General features: G+C 41.3%; 1 protein-coding gene and 1 pseudogene across 2 annotated transcripts; one reads left to right on the plus strand and one right to left on the minus strand.

The window, feature by feature from the left end:
• Nucleotides 1-26,765, minus strand: USP18 (ubiquitin specific peptidase 18). 2 transcript variants are annotated; one of them, XM_077169544.1, is made up of 12 exons: nucleotides 26,581-26,765; nucleotides 25,203-25,292; nucleotides 12,953-13,195; nucleotides 12,020-12,116; nucleotides 9,299-9,444; nucleotides 6,985-7,064; nucleotides 6,585-6,731; nucleotides 6,087-6,182; nucleotides 5,324-5,491; nucleotides 2,859-2,990; nucleotides 2,288-2,337; nucleotides 1-645 (listed from the first exon to the last, which is right to left on the minus strand). In XM_077169544.1, exons 3-12 carry the CDS (start codon nucleotides 13,107-13,109, stop codon nucleotides 600-602), a joined length of 1,119 nt encoding a protein of 372 aa, XP_077025659.1. In that variant the 5' UTR covers nucleotides 13,110-13,195; nucleotides 25,203-25,292; nucleotides 26,581-26,765; the 3' UTR covers nucleotides 1-599. The 2 variants fall into 2 exon arrangements, with proteins under 2 accessions (XP_077025659.1, XP_077025658.1); XM_077169543.1 differs by lacking the exon at nucleotides 25,203-25,292.
• Nucleotides 19,806-20,670, plus strand: LOC143690464 (integrin beta-1-binding protein 1 pseudogene; annotated as a pseudogene).

A 26,765-nucleotide genomic window follows, 5' to 3' on the forward strand; every position in this document is an offset into this window, starting at 1 on the left:
TTTTGAGGGAAAGAACTTTATTTATTAATGTGTCTGGCACACTCTGTTATGGATGATGAATAAATAGTTGTTGAACAAATGAATACCATATCAAAACACGGAAGTTTTATGGGATTAAAAACAGTTTTTAAAATATAAAATTATAAACAGGACTGACAGCCAGTACACAACAGGCCGGTCACACCAATTGTAAAATACTGAAATAGTGTCCTTGGGAATATTTCCCTACCATTGACCCTTGCCACCCAAACGTCCCCCCTACAACTGCTGGCCTGGACTCTCCTCCCCTGAGAGGACCTGGACTTCCCACACTCTCCTAACTAAAGGATTAATGACTTGCACAGGAAAAGGCCCCCTTGGACTCTACTCCAGCCATGCATCTTGGGTCTACTAATGGGAGTATGCATTCTAACTGATGGGGATCTGTGCGATACATATCATTATTAAATATTGTGACCATCTCCCTTGATTATAAATAAGGTTTAATTATAAAATTTGAATCAGTGTTTCATTGTAGAATTTCTTACAAGAATCAGCATATCCAGGGACAAAAAAGGAAAATAATACTCTTTAGTCCGTGAAAGTGTGGGGTACAACCATTAGGAGCCACTCTTCATATAAACCAAAAGATATGCAGTTTCCCCCCTAGAAAGAAAGAAATACATTAGTGTTAACAAAAGAAGCCTTTATAGTCAAGCAACTCATGATAGGACAAATGTCAGCAAACTTCTGGGTTATTGGGTTAAGTCTTCATCTATCCATCACCTCAGAGAAAAACAAAAGGGATGACCTGGGAAAATAATCACTAAGCTACTATTAGATAACATTTAAATCAGGATTGACAATCTACCGGCCCAAAAGCCAAATCCACCTTCTGCCTGTTTTTATAAATAAAGCTTTAATGGAACATAGCCAATCTCATTCCTTTATATATTATCTATGGCTACTTTGGTGCTACCAGGGCAGATTGAGTAGTATCAGCAGAGACTGTATGGCCCATAAAACCTGAAATGTTTACTCTCTGGCCGTGGGCAGGGCAAGTTTGCCAACCCCTGATCTAAATCCTGGGGAAAAGACTGACAACCACAAAGAAAACAGACTGAGCCTCTAAGGGAGATGCTTGGAAGGAAGGGGAGGAAAGATTAAAAGTGGAAGGTTGGTGGAGGATTTGAAATGCAAATTTCACCTAATTCATTATTTTTCAAATTATCAGGCCTACTTCTACAACTGTAAAAATCAATTATTACCTTTGGTATACAATCACCCCTAACCCCAAAATTTAGCTGGAGGGACTTACAAAGTCTCTGTTCTTTAACTTCATCTAGCTTTTTTCCCCTCCAACTTCCCATCTGTAGCTATTGCTTTAAAAAAAAATTTGGTAGTAACTAAGTGCAAGCCACTGTACCTGACAAAGGGGATAGAAAGATGAAAAGAGTGATCCTTGACTCCAAAGAAGTCATGCTCTGGTGTGAAAGAAAGTTTTGTAAGCAAACAATTAAAATACAGTGTCATCTGCTAAAAAATTTTTTTTTAATTAATTTTTTAAAATGCTATGAAAGCATAAGGGTAGTCCCTACAAATCTGCTGGGGTATCAATGAAGATTTTACAGAGTAGGAAAAAAACATGAGTAGAGGTGTTGAAGGATGAGCAGGAGTTTGCCTGCAGTCACAGAAGGATGACAGAGGATGTGATGGGAAGTGTTCAAATCTTAATCCACATTCCTGCGGGTGTGAATCCATTTGTAAATAGACTCTTGGAAGATGCCATTATTAGTTAACGCATGGCCAAGCCAAATGGGTGCCACCCTTAATCCCACATATTTGAAGTTCTTAAAAGCAAAGGAAATTGGACACGGAATTGGAAGCCAGAAGTCAGCAGAAACCAGGGAAGCAGATACAAGGAGAGAGAGAGAGGTGGCCATGTGACAGAGAATTGCTGGAATGCTAAGACTAGGAAAAAGCAAACCCTGCCAATAGCCTGATGTGGGACTTCCGATCTCCTAAGCAGACAGTAAATCCCTGTTGTTTGAGCCAATTCAGTGTGTGGTATTTGTCATAGCAACCTGGAAAACTAAGACAGGGAGCTACTTGTGCTTCAGTATCATGGGAGTCTCAACTGTGAGAAAAACATGGTAGAGTGAGACGGGTGTTGAAAGCTGAGGCTGAACCATTAGTCAGTTGAGGAGTCATCAGCACATAAATGATAGTTGAACCAGGAGAGCTTCATGCCACTCAGGGAACCCTGGGTAAACTCAGCAAATTTCCACCACCCACACACTTCTCTTACCAGCGATAGTTATGATTCCCATAGGTACACCGGATGTCTTCCCAGGACACCTGGAAGCACATAAACAGATACATTCAAGCAGCCAGATAACATTTATTAATCATCCACAGAGGACAGGGTGCTACAATTTGCCTTCCCTCACTCCTCCAGACAAATTCATCTCTAGTGACTCCCAAGAACCTGGGGCATGTAGAGATAGGATAATAGAACACAAAGTCTCTCTTAGTATCCTTCTCCTCTGTTTAAACTTGGGCATGCTTAGCCCACAGTTCCAACTTACATTATTTCTAACTCTCCTATCTTTCCAGATGTTTCCCACAGAGCATGAAGTTGCAGGGCATTGAGCCTAGAGCACCAAAAGCCTGGCTACCAAGGTAAATGGACTCTGCCAGAGCTGTGAACCAGATGGACACTGCATGCAGTAAAGTCGTTGAGCCCCATAAAAGGGTTTGCACACAGAGAATAGGACCACAGTATGTCTGGACCTTGCGGATCCATCCAGACATGGACTCAGAATTTACTAGGGGTGGCTAATCCAGGGCAAGAGACCACTTTGAATGATGTTCCTCACCCAGCAAACACTGGAGTCGTTGAAGCAGAACCATTTGTCTTCTCTAGGATTCCGGATATAGGCACAGTAATGACCAAAATCAGCCGTTCCCAGATGGGCAATCACAGCAAAGAGTTCATAGTACCGTCCAGGCTGGAAAGAAAAGGTAGAAAATGATTCACCCATCAACCCTCCTTTCCTAACCCAAGTCTAAGGTAAGGACACATTATTTCATCAGAAATTTACTGAGGGACTACTCTATGCCAGTCACTGATACAAAAGACAGTCCTTGACCTCAAGAATCTCACCGCTAATGAAAGGGCAAATACACTGATAAAAGAAAGTTTTTTCATGCAATTCAGGATCTCACAGCTTTTTGAGTGACTCATGAATCAGGCAGCATCCCATTCAGAAAGTAAAAGTGAGCTCCATCGAGGGGGTGGAGAAAGGAAGCTCATATAGGGTGAATGTAGAAACCATGTGAAAAAATGTTCTGATGGGCCAACATTGTTTCCATTTAACTTAGGAGGGGTCTTACAAAGTGGGGAGAAGATGTAGATTGATTAGTATGGTATGCTTGTCCATTCTGATAATCTCTCTCCACTAGATGAAACTGTTTTATCATCCAGTACAGCTTATCAGCAACCCTGTAGCATGTGTTCTGTCTTCTCAGAAAATCCCTTCAGGTCAATTGTTTTTGTTCTCTGGAAAAGCTCTCCTTGGAAAGGGGAGCAACGCCCAATGCAGATAGCCATTTGATTTTACTTAACATCAACTGGAATTATAATGCTGCATTTTATACCAAATGTGTTTCCAAGGTAATTTGGGAAGAATTAATGTCAAACCCCCTCCACCAAAAAAAAAAAAAAAAGAGCTACAGCTGAGGAGGGGCTGAGGAACTGAGGACACTCCCCAAAGAAGACATGCTTGAATTAATCTTGAAGGATGAACTTGACTGGCAGACAAGATATAGAAAGGCAGTTTTCTTGAGCATAGACCCAGAATTTGAAAAGGCCAGGAAGCGAAACAGGGCAGAACATGTGAAGGAACTGGGAGGCAGGGAAGGCAGTGGAAAGTCACGAATGATATTCTTGGCTGCAAAGGCCAAGTTAGAAATGAGGACATTATCCCAAGAGTTCAGGTGACCCATTGGAAGGTTTTAAGCAGAGAAACGAGGTCATCAGATTTGTGTTTTAGAAACAAAGTGAAATAATGCGATTTAAGAACTGGGTAGGGAGTAGAGGTGAGACAGAAGCCAACGAGAAAGTTAGGCTACCGCAACGGTACAAGTCATTATAATTATAATAATAATTGGTAACATCATAATTATTAGGTGGCTTGGGGCACTTATTATGCATTTGGCTAAATCTTTTATATGCACTGTTTCATTTGATCGTCACAACAACCCTATGAGGCACGTGCTATTATAAATCCTGTTTTATAACAAGGCAGAATCTGAGCTTAGGGAAGTTTGGTAGTTTGCCCAAGGTTGGAGCTTATAAGGAGAAGAGACAGGATTTAAGCCTAGGTCTGTCTGACTTCATACTCACAGCCCAAGCTTTTTGATTAGATACTTGGGGATCATCAGGTAGACGTGCAAGTTGAAATAAGGGAAACTAGAAGGAGAGAAAATGAAAATCCTATGAAAAATAAATGCCCTAAGAAGGTAAAGAGCCTGCATTATAGGAGCTGTTGTTGTGATATGTTATCAGGTCCCAATTTTTTAAATACAGTGGTTCTGGAGCACGTACAGACAAACAGACCAGTTGAACAGAACACAGAGATACCAAAAACAGACCCATCTACATATCGGGAATAGAAAATTTGCTAAATGTAGTATTTCAATCATATGGAGAAAAGATATACATGTCCTTTGTTTTTCTCAGAATCTCCCAATAAACTATAACTCAGGATGACTGAAACCAACTTTACTCTGATTACATTTGGTCCACAGAACTGGCTACTTTCTTCTTATCCCCAAAATGGACAGGGACTATTTTAATAAGAAAGTTTGGTTGGTACTATACTTAGAACTTAAAATATTATAATTATCTGTGTATGGATTTGTAAATAGTACACGTTATTTCAGAAGGAAGGTAATGTGAGGCAAGTGAATGCAAACCCAATATTTAGAAATAAGAGAATCTTTTGAAATTTGAAAGGAGAGCAACTACAGACAACACATGTTGATAACCTATCATTGTCATCCAAGAACACACAGGGTCCTGTCATTTAAGTACTGTTTAAAAGGTGTTTGCATATATATTCTTGTTGTATATCTAAACATGCTTTTATGAGCACACCAAGTAGCCAGTGTTTTCCTCTTTGTTTATCCCAAGCATGACCAGCAGGTGGCAGGATCTCTGAACTGAGGGAATGACAGATGAGAAAACCAGACACATCTTGGGTCAACGGATGAGTTCTGGCAGCATGGGGATAGGAGACGTGGTGTCTGACGATATGGAGGAGGGTCAGGAGCACTTTACCTGTTCCTTGTCATTGCTTTGGTCTTGCTCAGCCGGAAGGTACTGGCTGAAGTCCAAGCTCTGGGGGAAATGCAGTGAGTGGCACATCTTCTCTGTCCGCGAGTTTCTGATATAGAACCGCATGAGGTGGATTGTCAAGGTCTGGGGCAAATGAGTCAGCTGTAAGACCTGAAACAGCAACATCCATGTAAAGATGAAGTCCGAAGGCACTTGAAATGGGTAGATGTAAAGAAACCAGGGCTGGCCATATGTTCTTCCCAATAAGAGGGGAGCAGGCTGGTATACTAGAGTGAGGGTGATTCTGTGAGGTCCTCCAGGAATAATGCAATGCCTGTCTACTACACATGACACATCTCCCACAGAAGGTGTGAGCAGTGCAGGGTTCTCACAGTGACCTGAACCCTGGGGATATGGGAAGTCTGCTCCAGGGAGGTTAGTCTATCCCTGAAAGAAAAAAAAGAGAACCCTGACAATTCCTCTCGGAACTTGTCCTCTTACCCTTACAAGGCATGGTGTCCTGTTGGTCTCATCTTCACTGAGACGTGATCTGAGGAGGCACCTCCACAGTTGTGGGATCAGAAGCCTCAAGACCCCACATTGACCCAGATCCCATCCCCACCCACCATGAGGGGTCCTCCGAGCTCAGCCAAGGCTCTACATCATACCCCACATCAGACCCAAGGACCAGGAAATCCACGGGGATGGCCACATACTAAGAAAGCATCTGCTTTCAGGAAGGGGATCCCCAGAGCAGGCTGAGTACCTGTTTCCAACAGGTCTTCTTTTCACAGTTCTCACAGAAGCACTTGCTTTCGTCTGACAACTCCCTGGGCTGGAAGAAAGTGCGCAGGGCATCCTCCTGTCCCAGGAGAAAAGGAAAAGCAGAGCTGGTGTTTACCATCTACAGTACAAACCCCCACCCTGGTGGATGACAAAGTTCTTCTTGTTTCTCTCCACACTCCCCTTAATATCTGCTCCAGTGTGATATACTTGGCAGGCTCTCAAAAGTACCTTCTGACTGGGGTTTAAAAAAAAAAAAAAACTGGAGACGGTACATGTAAGGGAGTGTGTGAGGAAAGGGGAAGCAGAAAGAGAAAAAATATGTACTTTTTACCAAATCAAAAAGTGATCAGAGCCAAGCAAGTGAAATGGAGGGTGATTTTTTTTTTTTTTTATGCCAAGAGTGGTCAAAAGAAGCAAGGAGGCACTGGTCACACTGGGTTGTATGGGAGTCACAGATTCACCAAGAGAAAACCCGTACCAGTGTTTTCAGGGGCTTTAGGGCTACATCAAAAAGAGAAAGAGGGAGGGTCAGCAGGCTGCTGTTTCTGCTGCTCGCCATGCTGCAGTCAAGGCACACCAAGGACTCCTTCATCCGAATGGTATACAGGGCCTGCAGCTGCTCCACCTGCAAGAGGGAGGAGGGGACACGTAAGTCAGGTGCCACTGCCACAACCAGGGCAGGCCAATTTATGTAAGAGTCTCAGAAACAGCAACCCACTAATGATCCTTTCCCTGCCCAGAAAAGTGCAAAATAATAATGGTAACAATATTATGGAACCATGATAAGCATTTTAGGTAGATTACCTCTTTGGGTCCTCACTACCTAAATGTTAGTTGAGTAAGTTAAACTTCTGAGTTCTCAAGTTCTAGATCCTTACCAAATTCACATCAGTGATTTGGTCCTTAATTAGGTTCCAGATGGTGAGGTAGAGTTGAGCAGCATCATGCTGGACAAACACTGGCCAAAGAGAAAAGGTACAGCCTGATTAGTAAGGTCACCAAACTTCTCAGGCTCATATGCTCTGGCAACCTACATGCACAAAAACACTCATCATTTTGTCTTAAGCTTTCATCTCCTGAAAAAGCTAAGCTGTTTCCACGACTTGGTAGATGTTTTAGTGAATGAAAAATAAGCCTGCTATTAGGTTTTGAGAACCCCTCTTAGAAACCTGAATTTCAATCCCACCTGTCTTCTAACTGAATGACACAAGTTCCCTATCCTTTCACTTATGACCCACTCCTACTGGCCTCCACTGGGGGGCCCGGTGAGATGGAGCCAACAGCTAATAGTGTGTTTTCTCCCATATCTATGCCAAACCAATATTCTAAGTGGAATGCAATAGCCTCATTTGTTGCCTTTTATGTACTTTCTTTATTCATCTCCCACCCCCACCCAATAGAGCACTGAGCAGCTTCCCAATGCTAATATATGACCCAGGTTTTCCCCAAAGGTGTCTGGGAGATCAAGGAGGGGAAGGGCAGTGTCAGATGATGATGCTGGGGCCTGGAATAAACTGTGAACTTATACAAACTTAGATACATAAAGGCAAGACTGAACGTGGTATATGGGTATAAATGAATTTTAAATTATTGTTCAGAAGAAATCTAGGAAGTCAAAGAAAATGAAAACCACACAGAGAACTATTTTACAAAAAGGAAAGATATCTGCAAAATAATTACAAGAAGGGGTAGCTGTTATAAATGCATGAAAAATTCATGTATGCTGCCTCAGCACAATTTTGCTTCCTTCACAGTACTTATCATAATTTGTACATATTTTATTTGGTTTTACTTTTTCTGTTACCCATCTAAACTGAAAGCTCCATGGAGGCAAAGATCCTGTCAGCTTTGTCCTCATATCTATAGCACCTGGCACATAGTAGGTGCACATTTTAAGAAAGTAAAGATTCCATAAATAAATCGAAAGATAATCCATGTTCATGGATTGGAAGATTAAATATCACTAAAATGTCAATTCTAGCCAGCACAATTTATAGATATAACACAATCCCAATCAAAATTCTAACAACATTCTTTGCAGAAATGGAAAAGTGCAGTACTGGCATAGAACCAACATAAAGATCGATAGAATGGAATTGAAACTCCAGAAATAACCATTTACTATTTCTGGTCAATTGATTTTCTACAAGGATGCCAAAACAATTCAATAAGGAAAGAATAGTCTTTTCAACAAATGGTGCTGGAATAATCACATGTCCATACTCAAAACAATAAATTTAGACTCCTGCCTCCTACCATACTCAAGAAAAAATGTACCCAAAATTGAACATATAGAATGGGCATAACCCAAATATCCTTAAAGATCTGGAGAAGGATCAAAGGAGAAGGAAGAGCTATAACAAAGATGTTAGGATTTAACAAATGAGTTTAACAACTGAATCATTACATTGATTTTTTTTTTTTTTTTTTTGAGTCTTGGAGCAGCTAGAAGTAAAAATCTGAAATTGTGGAGCTGTAACCCATACCAAACTTTGAGATCTGTTCTGTAACTACTTGTTAAGATGTACTTTGAAATTTATTGCTTCTTTGCATATATGTTATAGTTCACACAAAAATTTTTTTAATTGAACATAGGCCTAAATGCAAGAGTTAAACCTATAAAACTTAGAAGAAAATAAGGAAGAAAGAGGAGTGACTGCTAACGGGTACAGGATTTCTTTTTGGGATGATGAAAATATTATAAAATTAGGTGGTTAGGATGGCTACACAATTCTATGAATTGTAACCCTGAATCATGCATTTTAAATGGGTGAATCTTACAGTATATACTGTGCTGTATAGCTCAATAAAGCTGTTATTTTGCCCCATTAACCTACTTACAAATTCCTTTTGGTAGAACATGCTTTCTCCTTTCTATTCCTTTATTCTGTTTTCCTGGGATTCTTCACCTGTGGCTGAATCAGCCTTGAGGAAGTTCTCATGCTTGCTTACTCTTAGAGGCAGAAAAAAGGGTATAAGGGTACTACTTGCATAAATTATATCAGTTCTGCAGCTGGTAAAATGTGCAGCTTTTTAAAATCTTGCACAACTGCACAGTTGCCCTCCAATCCAAGGAGCCCACCTAACTTCCTTCTTATTCACTCAGTGAACAGTTAGTTCCCTCCTCTTCACTCTTAACCTCCACTCCTGGCAGGGTACAGGGCCTGGAGCCCAGGCCAGGCATGGTCTTACACGGCACATTGCATTTCTGGAGGCAGTAGGCGAGTTCTATAGGCCGCACTGCTTTCCACCGGCTGTCCTGCATCTTCTCCAGCAACAAGAGCAGCTGGAAGGGGACACTTCTCTTCCGCTCTTCTGTTCCCCTGGGCACTGTTATCCTGCCAAAGAAGAAGAGGTAGGACCCTCCTCGTACCTGGGTTCACAATGCTAGGCACACACTCGAACCATTTGGGGAGATTTTTTTGTTTCTCTGGGGGGGAGTAGGGATTGTGCATGGGCCAGGAATTGAACCCAGGTCTCCGAAATGACAGGTGAACACTCTACCACTTTGGGGGAGCTTTTAAACATCCTGCTGCCCAGGCCGCTCCCCTCAAGCTAACTAAATCAGAATTTCTGGGGGTGGAACCTAGTTACCAGAATTTTTACGTCCGCAGGATTGAAATGCTCAGCCAACATTGAAAATCGCTGTGTTGGCGAATCAGCTGCACATCTAGACAGGGATCAGCACAGCCTCTGCTTCGCCCCCACCCCCGACCCCACCCTGTAGGATGATCACACTACAATGAAGGGCAGACGCACTGGGTCCTGGGCCCTCAACTAGGCCAAGCAGCAAAATGCCCAGCAGGAAGTACTCCAAACCGCCAAGCAAACGCTGAGCAAGGTCCTGGGAAGAAAGAGCAGCACGAAGAGAGGCAATGATTCATTTAATTCTAGGCATGTTCTCAATGGCCCATGGCTATTAAGAAGGAAGCACAAGACAGAAAGGAATAAGTGATAAAATATATGTGTGCATTTGGTTGAGGAAAATGAATATAATTCTTTTAAAGCCTAGGACTGTAAAACACAGAGAACCATCTTGCAACGATACAGTTAATAGCTCAATTATAAAAATGTGCTTTCATGAACTGTAACAAATGCACCATACTAATGCAAGGTGTTAATAATAGGGTGGTGTGCTGGTATGAAACTGTTATGTACCCCCAGAAAAGCCATGTTTCAACACTGATCCAATCTTGTGGGGCCAGACCTATTGCTTAGGGTAGAAACCTTAAGATTGTTTCCATGGAGACTGACACACTCAATTGTGGGCATGACCTTTTGATAAGATTATTTCCATGGAGATATAATTCACTCATTTGTGGATGTGACTTTTTGATTAGATGGAAATGTGACTCATCCCATTCAAGGTGGGTCTTGACTACTTTACTGGAGACTTTTAATAGAGGAAACATTCTGGAGGAAGCTCAGACACTTGGGGAACAGTTGCTTCAGAGCTGACAGAGATGCAGACATTTGGAGATGCTTGGAGTGCTGGCAGAGAAAGCAGATGTCCAGACACGGACGTTTGGAAATGCAGAGCCCAGCAGACATTGTCATGTGCCTTCCCATGAGATGTTAAGCAAGCCAGAACCAAGAGTTTTGCCCTGGAGGAGCTACGTGAAGGCCCACAGATGCTCAGAGAGGAAACCACTGTCATCAGAAGCTGGAAGCAATGGAACCAGGAACAGATGCCAGCCATGTGCCTTCCCAGAACAGCCTTTCTTGATTCAAGGTATCTTTATCTGAATCCCTCAGTTTGGACATTTTTATGGCCTTACAGCTGTAAAGTTGTAACTTAATAAATACCCTTTTTAAAAGCCATTCCAATTCTGGTATATTGCATTCCAGCAGCATTTAACAAGTGAATATAGGTGGTATATGGGAATTCTGTATTTTATGCATGATTTTTCTGCAAACCTACAATTTCTCTAAAAAGAATATAACTGTTCAAATGAAAAAAAAATCAATAGTCTCACAGACCCACCCACTGCCTTCCTCTTTCTTCAACACTGACCTAATACCAACTCCCTTTTAACCAAATCACTGGCTGTCAATCCTGGTTACACTTTCAAATCACCTCAGGAGTCTTTTAAAATCTAACCATGCCTGGCCAACTTGGACCAACTGAAACCAAATAGCTGAGGTGGGACCGGGCAGCTATATACGTATTTTAGACTTCTTAGGTGATTCTCACGTTTAGCTGCAATTATGCAGAACAAGAACTTTACCCCTGGCAACTTGTAAAAGAAGGTGTCTGTGCCGATTTGAATCTGTTGTGAACTCCAGAAAAGCCATGTCCTTTAATCCTCATTCAGTATTGCTGGGTGGGAGCTTTCTGATTGTTTCCATGGAGTTGTGACCCACCCAGTTGTCAGTGGTAACTTTTGATAAGATGGTTTTGATGGAGATGTGTCTCCACCCATTCTAGGTGGGGTTGCTTACTTCTGGAACTCTTTAAGAGGGAATCATTTTGGAGAAAGCCTTAGAGCCAGGAGAGCCCACACAGCCAGAGACCTTTGGAGATGGAGATGAAGAAGGAAAAACCCCCCTGGGGGAGCGTCACAAAACAAGAAGCCTGGAGAGAAAGCTAGCAGAGGTCACCATGTGCCCTTCCAGCTGAGAGAAAAACCCTAAACTTCATTGGCCTTTCTTGTGTGACAATAATATCTCTTGGGTGCCTTAATTTGGACATTTTCATAGCTTTGCCTTAATTTGGACAGTTTCATGGCCTTAGAACTGTAAACTTGCAACTTAATAAATTCACCTTTTTAAAAAGCCGTTCTGTTTCTGGTATATCGCATTCCAGCAGCTAGCAAGCTAGAACAGCCTCTAAAAGTCCAAGTCCCTGTCAGTAATTGAATATTTGAAAATGAAAAATAAGATGCACATTAATTAGCCTAGAAACAGTGTTACCTCTTCAATATCTTGGTGAAGTCCACGTTCATTATGAACACCTGAATGAGGGAGTTAAGGCAGCAGGTCTGTCCTATATTGTGTAAACCAACCGGGCCTAGAAAGAGAAGAGGAAAAGAAAAATTAAATCCTGTACAGTACTCTCCAAGATACAAAGAACTCCCTCAAGGAGCTTGTAAACAAATTGGTGAGCAGAGATAGGGTCCAGGCCTTTGAAATTTTAAATAGCAGTACAAGTTTGTAATCATCCATTTAAAAAAAAGGAGATAGCACGTACAAAAAAAATTATATTATTTATAACCAGTAAGTAGTACTGGCAATTGTAAAAGCAAAGGAAAAGAATGAAACATGGTAGAAAACATAGCTGAGAGACTCCTGGGTTCATCCTGTCCAAATTGTTCCTGAAAGTGCTGAGCCAAAATGAGCATCTGGAACTCAGGGATGGGGGCGATTTCCCAGCCAGGTTTTGTCTGACTCCCAGCGGAATCAATCCTGCCCAGCCCCTACCACATGAAGGAGAAACCATATGACGGCTTTGGGGGTGAGTCCACCTAATCTAAACTCACCTCAAAAGGCTGGAAACCAGAAGGAATTCATGAGAAGGTAAGAAAACCAAAAGATAAGGCTTCTCTGATGCATTATCCATAACCTCCTTGAGTTCAGCAGACCCCACAAGCTGAGCAATTTAGGAGGGAGGGAACGTACCCCACCAATCTCAGAATTCCTGGGCTCTGGTTGACTTTGCTCCTGGGTCAGCTGGCTCACCAAGCTTGTAGACAAGTTAGTACACCGGTAAGAGGGAAACGACAGGAACTTAGTGCTGACGGCTACAGGGTGCCCAGCTCTGGGTTAAAGCATTTTCCCTGATTCTCTCATGGGAGAGAGAGCGTTTGCAGGCAGCCAGAAAAGGAAGAACGGGGAACATCTACTCACCGAGAGGACAGTCCCAGGCTCTGAAGCGTTCTCTTAGTGGCTTCTGTGCCTTCATGTTGCTGGGCTCTTCCTTCTCCACGGCATCTGCCGGGACCTGCTGAGACTCTGCCAGGACTAGCTGGAAGGTGTCCCTCAGGAGCCCAAACACTTTGCCCATTAATGATCCAAAACCACTGAGCAGCTGGCTGCCTTGCCTTCTTTAGCTGTGCATGAGCCCACTTCCTGGGAGTTCACATAAGACAGCTGTGGAAACAAGTAAGAATAGGTATGGCAGGTAAGTAAGAGTGAGAGCAGGAGGCAATACATTGACGGTAATAGGTCTGATTCCAGATAGCCAAGTCTTGGAGGAAGAGAAGTACCTGGGGAGGCTGACTCATAAATCTCTGTGACAAGACTAGGCCACCCCATTCCTCACCCCACACTGTTCCATCTGTCCTTCTCCCTCCAGCCACATCCTAAAGCTAATTTTGTCCTCCTCTTCCTCCAGATCCTCTATCCTCAGAAATGGCACATTTCCAACAGGACCAGACTCTGGGCATCTCCTTGCTCCTTCCTCCCCAGCTCAAGCAATCACCACAGTCCTCGGTCCTCCATTCCACTGCCTATGGACCTCTCACAAGCACCCTCCTCACCATTCTTCTGCCATGCCTTTGACCTCTGGGGACACTCCTACAGACCTCCAATAAAATGTCCCCTCCCTGGGGAAGCCTGTCCTAGCTCCTCTGGCAGGCTTGGGTGTTTGCTGTCTATGTTCTCACTGACCTTTGTACTTAGAACTATTCAAATAACTGGCTCATTATATTCCGATGTGGGGTATACCGGTCGCCCGCTTTGTAGTGGATGCTGAGTGGATGTGCCACTTGGACAGCCCCTTCAGGAAAGACGCCATTCCCCAGGCTAAGGGCCGTGCTGGTGGCTGACAGCTCCCAGCTGAGTCCCCCTCCAGGAATTTATCCCAGTGAAGACAGCTGGGACGACCTGCCATCCCTATCCACCAGCTGGACAATGAGGAGGTATAAAGGGCCTTCCACCTTGCCTCAAGGTGGGACAACCAAAAACGGTCACCCCAGCCCTAGCACTCCCTTTAGGATGAGCTGAGGCTTCTGCTGGAACTCCCTCCACCACCCCTGCTTCTCACAGCCCTCCTGGCTGTTGTTCCCAGGGCACTCCCCAATAAATCTCCTGCATAAAATGTAGAGGCTCAGCAGCTGACCTGAGACACTAAACAATGAGCCTCTCGAAAGCAGGGACTGTGTATTTTCTACTGTTTTTGCACAGGAATTCAACTTAAAAAAAAAAACGCTGAGTGAATGAATGAAGACTACCAGGAGTCATTTCTCCCTCATGGAGGTGTTTAAGCCAAGGCCGGGCCAGCATACAGAAGAGGGAGAGGGTAAAAAAGGATTTCAACAGTGCATGGAGGTAAGACTTTCATTTCCCTTCCAAACCTGAAGTTTTAATTCAACTCATTTCAATTCATCTAAAAGCATTCAAATGTGCCTTGTCAAACTATGTATTCTGGAGAATTCCTGTGGCAGCTGGAAGGAGAAATTGGTGCCACCCCAGGAGAAAAAGGCCCCACACACACCACCCCCCAAAAAGCATATGTGTGTGTGTATGCCCGTAATCATGCAATAATAGAAACACAGAATGACATATTCAACCTACCACAGAAATAGATGAAAATACTTACGTGCTAAATGCCAAAGGGTAAGAAGAATAAGACCAGGGTACAATTTTTAAGATTGCTTTGTAAAATTAATACTGATTTTATTTCTTCAGTAATTAATAATACTGAAGAAAATTTGCAAAATACAAACACATTTAATAAAGGAAATATAAATTACGCATAATCCCAGGACCCAGGGGGATAACCGACACTTGGGAATGTGCCTTTTCAATCTTTTTCTTATGTATTTTTCACTTGGTTAAGATCATACTGCTTTTGCCATTTCACATTAGTTACATAAGATTTTCCCAAATCATCACAAGCTCTTTATAAACATTTGTTTTTTGATGCCTGATACAGCAACAAAATACTATTGCATATTCTGGTTGTTTTCCTTTTTATTATTATTTTTTTTTAAATACCATTTTAAGCATAAACTTTTTTCTACCTTATCTGATATTTCCTTATGCAAAATAAAATATTCACAGGCACTACAAAACTGTGGCTACAGATTAGATCATGTTAGCCACAGTACCCAAATCCCCCTAGTTTTTGTGTCCTCCCGTCCTCCCGACACTACAGACCTCTACGCTTCTAAATTCTCCCCAAGCACGTTCTAGAGTCCCAGGAGGAGTCCCAGGAGCTTCAGAACAAGTCACACGCACAGAACCCTACACTACCCCCTGGGTGTCCAAGAGGTGTCCTCAGGGTCCAGGGAACTGCCAGATTCAGCAATCCGTGCAAGAAGGTTCCCTCGCATCTCCAAGTAAAGACTCAGTGTAGAAGTGGGAACCCTGCCCAGCTCCTCCCAATGCCTTGTGCCTTTTGATCTCACTAAGTTCCTCCTAAAAGGGCTTCTTCAATTTCTGCCTGCAGTCGGTCTCCCTCCAGGAGCCTCAGACCCGCCCAGAGGTTCAACCATGGAACATAAACCCTAGTGCCTTCCCCATGTCTCTCTTCTCTCCACTCAAGGGCATGTACACAGATTTCCCCATGCAAATCAACCCGTGCCAATCCATGACTATTGCCCTCTAGCCTTCCTGTCCAGCTCAAACAACCAGATGCTTCTGCTTTAGCTCAGACCCTCTCATTACCCTTAGGAGAGAATCTCATAAATGTAAAAACCAGGTCGAAGTGTAAAATATTTAAGCTTCTTGATCCATGTTACTAAAAGCTTTGAACCAATTTAGACTCTAATCAGTGGGGTGTGAGAGACCAATAAGGACTCAGTGATGAAATGAAGTAACTTCTGCTACTGCAACTATAGTTACACGTCACAATACGGTAAATGTGAAAAACCTAATATTGAGTCAGCAAAGCAATTCTCAGATGACAGGATATACCCTCTTATATAAATTCAAACTCAAAAAAGGCAGAACACATTGTTTAGGCATCTGTGTGTGTATGTACGTGATAAAATTTTAAATAGTCATGAAAATCTCAAAGTTCAGGCAATTTCTTCTTAGTGAAGGTAAGGAACGAGACAGGCAGAGAGCAAATCATTGCTAGTAATGTCCTTTCTTGGGGATGAAGGGGTCGTTTCATGGGTGTTTGTTTTATTATTAATTAGTTAATTAATTAATAGGAATTTGGAGTCAAGGCTAATGGTGTGGGGAAAACAGCTGTGGTCTAACATAGGCCTAAGGGAATCTTTATCTTTTGTGATGGTTTGAAGTTGTTATGTACCCCAGAAAAGATCATGTTCTTTTAACTTGTTCCTGTGGGTGTAGACCTGTTGTGGGTGGGACCTTTTCATTTGGTTATTTCAAATGAGATGTGACAGATGTGGCCCCTCCTCTTATTCAGGGTGGGTCTTAATCCTCTTACTGGAGTCCTTATTAAAGGATAAAACACAGAAAAAGGCCCCAGAGAAGCTAAAAGAGAGGGCACACAGAAAACAAAGAGAAGCCAGAAGCTAGAAGCAGGAACCCAGAAGAGGAGGGCGAGCCCAGCAGATGGTCCCATGTGCCTGGCCATGTGACAAAGGAGCTGAGGATCACGGGTGCAGACTTTGGGGAGGAGGTATCATCCTGTTGATCTGAATTACAAATGACTTCAGCCTGAATCTTCTCCCAACAACACTCAGTTTTGACTGACTGTGATGGGGCGTCCTTAACAGCTGAAGTGCAGTCACAAAGCTCCTACTGTAAATTTTTCTAGTGGTAAAGGGCTGAAGCCAAACCGAGCATTCAGATCCTGTGTGTAGGCACTGCCCCCTAGTGGACTACATGAGGAATGTCCAGGTAGAAATAAGCGGAAAAAAGATGGCCAGGAAATGTACCAAGTAAATAAAAATGATCACACATTACGCAACAGCAAAAAAAATAATAAAAGGCATAACATGAAGACCCTAAACTGTATGGATGAATCAATGGTTCCCTTCTATGGCCAGGGCACTCATTGAAAGTGGTGATGGATCCAAATGCATTCTTAGCATTGCATGAAGACTTAAATTGTCCAGATGTAGGAAAGCCCCAAAGTATAGCTCTGACATCAGTATTTAGCCAAGATCTGCTACTTGGCTTTAGCTTTGGCCTCCACCCTTGAAAAGCCAAACAGCCAAATGCCCACCTTGATGTCACTTCTGGTGTCTCTAAACTTGTGCATGATTAAACAATCACTTTTGGTTCCCACCATATCCAATCAGTATAACATAAAGGATGGTCATTTGGATTAACTATTAATATCTTAGGTATCCAGTTTCAAAAAATATGCATGTAACTTAAGGTGGAAAATATTATGTACTATATATGTTGAAGTATAAAAGTATACTTTTTACTGCAAAAGATGCTGCAATAATTACTGGCCATACAAGCCACTGATTTTATGTACAGAATTTTATTTAAAAATTTTCAAAAAGGAAAAGAAATGGGAATGTACTATGTATAATAAAGAGAGAATAAATTAGCCAGGTACCTTTATGAGGACTATTAAATCCTTTTGGGGCTAACGACTGTTTATTATATTTATTTATTTTTCCTTTGGGGTGCATGGTCTGGGAATCTAACCCAGGTCTCCCACATGATATATTTAAATAATAATTCTGAGGAGAAAAACATTGTTAAGATTGTATCGGTTCAAGTCCTTGTAAAATTGTTTGGTATATCAGCATTTACAACGCTAGTAAAATAAGCTTTAAGAATTATATTTAGAAATCATACCATTCTACATATGCAATCAGTAATTCTTAACATCTAAATGTTGTGTTAATTTTTTTCCGTTAATAAAAATAAAAAAATATTAAAAAAAAAAGAATTATATTTAAATTATAATTACTTAATTCCAACTAGGCTATGAGTCTAGAAAAAAAAAAGTCCTATTTGGGAATTCTTCGCATCTTATAAGGATGAATTAAAAAGCAGAATGTCAACTTCACCATCACAAACTATCATGAGAAGGAAAGACTCCAAACATGTACGAAATCCACAACAACTCAGAATTCAATCCAGATATAATAAATAATAGAAAGAATCTGAAAAGAAAAAAAGAGGAAAAGTTTTAGAGAAAAACAAAGTACACTGTGCCAGTTGGAAAATATTATGTACCCCAGAAAAGCCGTGTTTTATCCTGATCCAATCTTGTGGGAGAAGTCGTTTCTTTTAATCCTGAGTCAACACTGTAAATTGGAATCTTTTGATTAGATTATCTCCACAGAGATGTGACACACCCAATTGATGGTGTGACATTTTGATTAGATGGAGATGTGACTTCGTCCCTTAAAAGCGGATCTTGATTAGTTTACTGGAATCTTTTAAAAGAGGAAACGTTTTGGACAGAGTCAGAGCTGACAGAAACTTCAGAGCAGAGCTGACACAGATGCCAACACTTGGAGAACAGAGATAGAGATGTTTGGAGATGCTTGGACCCAGCAGATTTTGCCATGAGATGTTAAGCAAGCCAGAACCTGGAGAGAGCTAAGGGAAACCAAGAGATAAAAGCCAGACCGAGAGAAGCAAAATGAGGAACCCCCATAGGAACAGAGGCTGAAATCAACAGAGCCCAGGAACAAGGGTCCAACAGATGCCAACCACATAACTTCTCAGCTGACGGAGCTGTTACAGACCGACCCATTGACCTTCCTGATTAAAAGGTATCGTTCCCTAAAATCCTTAGTTTGGGCATTTGTATAGCCTTGTCTTAATTTGGACATTTTCATGGCCTTAGAACTATAAACTTGCAACTTATAAATTCCCCTTTTTAGAAACTTTCTGTTTTGGGTATGTTGCATTCCAGCAGCTTTTGCAAACTAAAACATACCCAAAACTCAGTTTCTTCTCTGTAATCAATCTTCTAAATCACTGACCACACAAATGAACCAAGCACACAGCTCTTTGCAATGGTTGGTCTATTTACAAAACCTAAAAGCCATTATCCAAATGATTGCTTTAGCTCATCACTGCAGTCAATAGCTGAAGGTAAAGGACTTCCACAAAGTGCCAAAACTATGAACCCTAGGGACAGCAATACTTCTGGAAACCATGCTTTGCAAAGCAATTATCCTGGATTATACTCTGCTGTGTGCAAAAACAAAACAGTGATTGGTATTAAATGTGCTATGTTGGGGACTGAGTCATGATCCCCACAAAAGACATATTCAAGTCCTCACCTCCAGTCCTGTGGTGTGAGCCTATTTGTAAATAGGACCTTTGAATTTGATGTGATTAGTTAAGATATGGACTTATTTGAATAAGGTTTCCAAAGATCCTACTTAGGCGAGGACAAATTGAATCAGGGTGGGCCTTCATCAATAAGACTGGGCTTCTTATTACAAGCAGAGGAAATTCAGTAGAAGCCAGGAGTAAAAAGCCAGAGAATGGGGCAGATCACCATGCGACAGGGAAACCCCAAGGACTGTGGCAAGCCAACCCCAGAATGCAACAGACTCAAGGAGAAAGCACAGCCTGTTGAGGCTTTGACTTTGAACTTCTAGCCTCAAAAACTGTTAAGACAATAAATAAATTCTTGATGCTTAAGCAACCAGTCTGTGGTATTTAGTCATAATAGCCCTGGCAAACTAAGACCTGCTACCTCTATATCATGTACATCAGGCAGAAGCAATGAGTCTTTTTTCAATTTAACAGCATGGTGGATTAACGAGGAATTCAACCAGGCTTCTTTGTTTGCCTTTTTACTGAGAAAATTTGATTGAAGAAATATTTACAGAGTGGAAAACTGGTTTGTAAAATGTCAGAGTCAGAGCTGCCCGGGGAGCTGGTCCCCACCAAAAGCAGCTCCAGAGAAGGGCCGGCAATTGTGAGGCACATCGTTCTTCCTAAAGGAATTGATCATGTCAGAAAGAAAGGAAGTTATCTGTGTAGAGTGCTGTCTGTGGAACTTTGGAAGACAATAAAACAGCATTCATTTCTATAGGGAGCTTCTTTGGATCAAGCAATGGTGAAAAATGTTTTGGAAAAGCGAAAAACAATACCGTAGTAGCAGTTTCCAAAGTAGTGAAATCAGTACTAGGAGCAAGTCTATAGATTCCACTTTTGGGGGACCCTCCCGATCCAGTACTGCAGCCGGCCTCAATGCCGACTCCGCCCAAAGCTGAGGCCCAAGCACGGTTCAGATACCTGTGCAGAATTTCGAATAAAATTAGTGCCACTGAGAAACTGAAGGTCTCTGAGGGAAACATTTATCACTAGACCTGATAAATTACATAGATGTTTCCCAACAAGATGGAAAGTTGTCTTTTGTTCCTCTGAAGGAAGAATTTACTATGGACTTTTGAAGTATGATATAAAAGTATCAACAACAGATCAATATGATGTTCTGCATAGGAATGCTCTGTATTTAATCATCTGGATGGTGTGCTGTGATGATGATCTGGAGGCAGGAAAAAGTTTACTGGCTCTGAAAACCACAGATGCAAGCAATGAAGAATACAGCCTATGGGGTTTATCTGTGCAACAGCCTGGAACTAGCACAAGCCATTTGTAAAGTTTTATCCACTGCTTTTGACTCTGCATTGTCATCTGAGAAATCTGAATTCTGCAATCAACTGGAAGTCAACTTCATTTGGGAGAAAGTTCAGGTGTCTCCTCAATAGTTCTTTTTTCAATCTGCAATGTTGAACAAACTAAATTTGAAGTGATCCTTGTTCTAGATTTTTTTGAAGAAAAGGAAATGTATAAAATATTGATCATTTGTTTTCATATTAAAATGTGAGTGTCTTAACTCCCAATGAAATTATTTGCTTTCTGGGATTAAAAAAGAAAACCTCATTTGTCATTCTAAACCAAATGAGGTTAAAAGCTAGGTGTTATAAAAGTCCATCCAACGGATAATAAACATTGAGAACTTGTCTGGGAAAAAAAAATGTCAGAGTCATGCAGTTGTCATCAACGATGAAACAAATAAACAGAAGGCGATCAGTGGCTTAGGAATCGCAAACAACCAGTCAGGACCAGCTCCAGGACCATGCAACCGGTGCAGTAGCAAAGGCACCTGAGCTCAGAAATGTCCATCCAGGGTCCAATGTTCTTCAATGACCAGCCATCCAGAGACACTGTCCCACGCTCTGCTGCCGTGAAATTCTTAATCATTTGTTTACAAGGAGCCCCACATTTTTATTTTGCCATGGGACCCGCAAATTATGGAGCCTATCCTACCTATAGTGACTCATTCACATCCTTCAGGGATGTGTCCAGAGGAGAAAGATAGTGGGCTGGTTTCATCTTTCTTCCTGAGTCAAGATCACACCACGTATCGCCCAAAGAGATTTCTGGAATTGCCTTGTGGTGCTTACACGAAAGTTCAAACACGACAGAATTCAGACACAATATGCTTAAAAGGCTCTTTGAACAACTACAAAAAAAAAAAGAGCCTTACCACTGTATTGGCAGAGCTTAGCACCTGCATCTCATTTGCTGGAATCTACCAAAGAAGTAACCAAACTGAAGGTCGCCTTGAGAATCCAAAGATTTCTGATATGATGCTTGTTGTAAAGACCCTCCTACCTGTCCTCTCCCATGGACATGCTAAAATCGATGTGCATTTAAGGAAAGGGGAGAGGCAGATGACCTCGACCTTGACTAAATATTGATTTTAACACTCCACCCCTGAGCACACTGCCAAAGGTGCCACAGCGAAGGGAAATGCTGTGGCGACTATCAAAACACAACTTCATGTAAAGGTTTTTCTGAATTCATAGTAATTTTCAGTGTTTCTTCTCAACTACTAAAAAGACAATTATTATCTTGAGGGGGGGGTGAGGTCCTGAATTCTGTTTTGCTTTGTTTTATTGCAGGATGGAGAGCCACTGGTCTGCAATCTTGCTACTGAAGTGGAGGCTCCTCACAGCAGTGTCGGCAACCCATGAGAGCTTGTTAAAAATCAGAATACTGTGCCCTCACCCCCCGCAGACCTAGAAATCAGAATCTGCATTTTTTACAAGATTCCTGGGTGATTCACATGTGCATTTAAGTTTGGGGAGCGCCACTGCTCACAACGAAGACTGAAGAGACTCTGGCTGCAGAGAGTTGACCGGTGACAAGCAGAACAACGACCTTCAATTATTTTTACATTCTCTCATAGAAAATATATTATTTTCCATTGTTTTCAGTGTTCATCTTTCTAAAGCTACATAATTTCCTGGTCGCTTTTTTCTTTTAATTTAAAGAAGTCATGAGCAGAAAAAAAAAAAAAAAACCTCCGCGTTCTTTCCCTTTGTGAAGATATAGAGATATAGATAACTCTCGTTTCAGGTCTAACCAGTAGCAGCCAGCTTTTCTTATCAGTACACCACTGCCCCAGCATTCCCAAACCCTGCCTGGGGGGGTGGACGCTGCACCAGCCAGCCTGGAGACCAATGTGATGACATGATTCACAACCCTGAAAATGAGTCTGGTGGACAGCGGTCATCTCTGCAGCCCAGCACCTCTCCTTTTTGTAGTGGACTCACACTTTCTTTTTTAAAACCTGCTCTTGAGATTCTCCCACCAGGAAGGCTAACACCTACTCCCTGGCTGGAGGCCACCGGAGCTGTTTCAGCTATGGGCGTGAGGCCCCATCAGGGCCCATCACAACCAGTCCCTGCTGTTCTAACTGGGGTCCTAAGCCCCAAGTATATAATTCGGACCCTCTTTTTCCACCATGTTGGGAAACCCGTCAGGTATTAAAGCCAACCAAAGCAAACAGAGCAAAGAGATGGAGAAAGACAGACGGACAGAATCCTGAGGCCAGCAACTTGCGTCACCAGATCCAACCATGCCTTGAGCTACCTGCCCACCCCAAGTTCTCCATTCAGAGTGGCCCACCCCTGGTTTTCAAATTAGTTTGAAAAACATCCCTGTCATCTGCAGCTGAAGGAATGCTGACTAATACCAAGTCTGCTCCTAAACCTCTATCTTAAGGACATAATCATAGATATATACAAAGATCTATGTAAAACACATTTTATCAAAGTCTGGGTTTTTTTTGTTTTTGTTTTTTTGGCGGGGGGGGGTGGTTTGGCCATAACTAGTAATAATGCAAAATGGAATATGGATAAGAGATATGGCAGTTAGCAGATTGTGGTGAAGTAATTTTGGTACCATATATAAAAATGTACATCCTTTTTCAGAGAATTTGTTCTTCTAATTAATGCAAGTTTTTAAAGGGGATTTTTCTGTTCTTGTCAACTGCCAAAAAGTAAAAGTACCCCTCTGAAGTCAACAACAACAAGAGTTAAATAAATGATGTCACATTCATAAACTGGAATACTATGGTGACATTAGAATCATTTTAGGTTGTTTAATGAAGATAGAGAAAATGACTATGCCACTGAATAAAAATACAAATAATTTATATGGTTTGAACCCAATTTTGGTAAAAAATAAATAAATATAACTACATATACACACAGAGGAAAACTGACTAACTCTCAGTGGTGGGATTACAATCATTTTTACCTTTCTTGTTGATATTTCTCAGTTTTCAAATTTCCTGTGATTAACATGCAACTCAAAAATAAGCACAATTCATTTAGGGGACAGATTTATATATTTTACGGAAGTTTTTGTGGTAATAATATTCCTGTTCCAGGACTGGAAAAAATCTTACTGCATTACAAATGAAAAGGAGCATAGAATTTTGTTTTCTTAATTCTCTTACGGAATATGGAGGAAAAGAAAACACCAGAAATTGAGAAATACCTAAATATAGGTGCCATATATCACCACATCCATGTTTAATGGCTAGGATAACAAGCAAGCTCATTCTTTTCTCTAATAAACATTTATTTTCAATAGTCATAAACCGGTTTCCCTCTTATAAGGCTCAACCTAGCAGTGTTAGGCTGAAAGAGAAAACTATGATGGTAGATAATTCCATCAGCAGAAAATAAGATTTTGAGACCACCTCAGAGGGAAATCTGGTGAAACACAGTTGAGAAAGAGCAGCCTGAGTTATCTAGAGACACTGTCACATGCTCTGCCATGATCTCACAAATACTTGCAAAATCTAGCAATAAAACCGAATGGAATGTATCCTTTGGGGCAGATCAGCAGGCCAGATTTCAAAGGAGCAACGAGAACCCAGCAGCCTTCAGACCTGTCATAGTAGAGACACAGGTAAGTGGGCAACAAAGGCAAGGAAACTGAAACTTAAATATCTGAAAGAGATGGAGGAAGGACACATTGGCAAAGACGGCAGTTAAGCTAAGCAAGTGCAACGAGCACCCACCAGAGAAAGGAAAATAGATATTTTCCAAGGAAGTCAAATTTCCAAACTCAACCCCGACTCAAAAAACATGATCTCAAAGTACTAAACTAACTTAGCTCCCACTATTTCTGAAGTTTTTATCCTCAAAATAAGGAGGAAATGTAAATAAAGGAAGCAACTGGCACAGACCCCACCACCACAGCCACAGAATCAACCAGTGTCTTCTGGGAAACACAAAAAGAGCAGGGGACAGCAAAAGAACAAGAATGCATGAAAACCGACGTGGTCCCAGACCCTAATGGAACTCTTCACTCACAACTAGAGTCGTTGCAAGAAAATCTGATTCTGACCTTAAATGTCCTAAGGGCAACAAAACAGGCATGCCAGTAACATGACTCAAGTAGCCTCACTGTATTCCAAACCCAACCCATCATGGTGGAAACGAATTTAGACCTCATGCTTAATCATTTGTTCAGATTTTTGCATTTCTTCAGAAATGGTAGAGTGCTAGGGGCGTGCATTAGAACATTCCAGATAAAACCTAAACAGTAAGGAATTCAGGATCTATTCTCTCAAAAAGAACAGTCCATTTGGAAGGGATTAGGACTTATTTTCTTTGAAACTGTGTTTACACTGACCATTTTTCCCTTAGTAAGTCTGTCATGCAAAAGCTTCACTTTCGAAGAGTGAAAATGAAAAAAAAAAACCTTTTTCTTTTCAGTTGACAGCACCCTATAAATCATGATGGAGCTGCATGTGCTGCGTTCTTCTATCCATTTTGTTCCTGTGAACATTGTCAGAAAAGTGTTCAATCCAGAGAGCTCTTACTCATTATCAGAGATAGGGTACATATATGTCTGTTTCCCTCACCATATTAGTTATTTATCATGACATTTTAAATAAAGGGGGTGAGCTTCCTATCTCTAAAATTCCACTTACTGTTTAAGGAATCCTTGTTACAATACTACCACAGCCTCTGATGATGTCTTTAAAATTTTTCCCACTTAAATTGTTGAGAAAATAAAAACTCTGGAAAAAAGATAAACATCAGATATCACCATCTGGATATATTCTGTATTTACTGGTATTACTCATTTGTACCATTATTCAATACCCAATTACTTTGGAGCAATTAGAAAGCATATATAATCTGGTTCTATTTCCATCAGTTAAACATCAGCTCAGAACTACTGAAAATACCAATTTTAAACATTTTAATTACTTAGAGGTCCACGTGACACACAATAATTAAAGTGGAAAAATGTGATACATTATCCAAATAATTCAATTACCCAAAACTATTTTTTCCCAGAAATTGAGGCACGCATGGGCGGGGGGATTATGTCTGTTGTACCTAGATTACCAACTTAATTCGTGCCTCAGTTTCCACGATTCAACAGCAAAAAGAAAGCTTCACCTGAAATGATTAAAATGTTTTAAAATATTTGCCTTGTTTTCTGGAATAATCTCAAAATATAACCATCTCAAAGTTATTAAGTACGCAGTTAAAGCCTCTGCTATAATTTTCAAACACTTTAAAGGAGTCATAGCACAGAATGTTATGTTTGTATAAGGGTCTAGATTTAACTCTCTTCCAGGCAAAAAAAAATGGCGGAGAGAGGTGGGAAGAAGGGAAATTAAAACTAAAATAGTCTGATTTGCACAGTTTGGCAAAATCTTTCAAATTTCTCATATATATGCCCATTAACCCACTAATTCCACTTCTGGGAATTTCCCACAAATACATATGTAAATTGGCATAAATGTGTACATAAATTTGCCACCTTGCTACATTGCCACATCATTTATGCCAATATATACTGGAAATAACCTAAATGTCCAAAAACCTTTCAAATAAATGAGGTACTTCCCATACTAAATAGCAGTTAAAAAAAAAAAAAATGAAAACATATCTAGAGGCCCTTCCATGAAAAAATGCCCATAAGACCCGTTATATGGGAAAACCAAGTAACAATTTTAAAGACTAGTCCATAGAGAAATTTTACAACAAATAATACTGAGCTCAGGATTGAGAAAAACTTTTCTTCTCTTTCATTCTTTTGTCTGCATTGCTTGAATATTTTAACAAGCGGACATCCTCTTCGTAAATTTTGAATTAAGCTCAAAGTTATGCAAAAGTCCAACTAAATACCTCAGCCTGGAAAAAAGAAATTCATTAGTCCAATATATCTATGTAATGAATACAGACCATTGTTATAATTTGCACAGCCCAGTTAAATTTCTTAATTATCCACGTGGTATATGAACAGAGCCCCATGGAATGGCTTTTCTGGAAAAGGCTTATCATCAAACTTGCCTTAGGAGCCACGAAAATTTCAATCCTCTGCGGATAAATTCGATGCCCAGAGAGCTCAGAAAAGGCTTGTCAATCCTTGCCGAGAGCCAGATGAGATCTGGTGGAGGACCACGGTGGGAAGGGCAGCGGCGGGGAGCCCCAGTCCGCGTCAGCTGTCATCCGCGCCCGCCGCGCTGGGCTTTCGT

The sequence above is a fragment of the Tamandua tetradactyla genome, chromosome 7 (assembly GCF_023851605.1).
Source record: "Tamandua tetradactyla isolate mTamTet1 chromosome 7, mTamTet1.pri, whole genome shotgun sequence".
In the NCBI taxonomy this organism is placed as follows: Eukaryota; Metazoa; Chordata; class Mammalia; order Pilosa; family Myrmecophagidae; genus Tamandua; species Tamandua tetradactyla.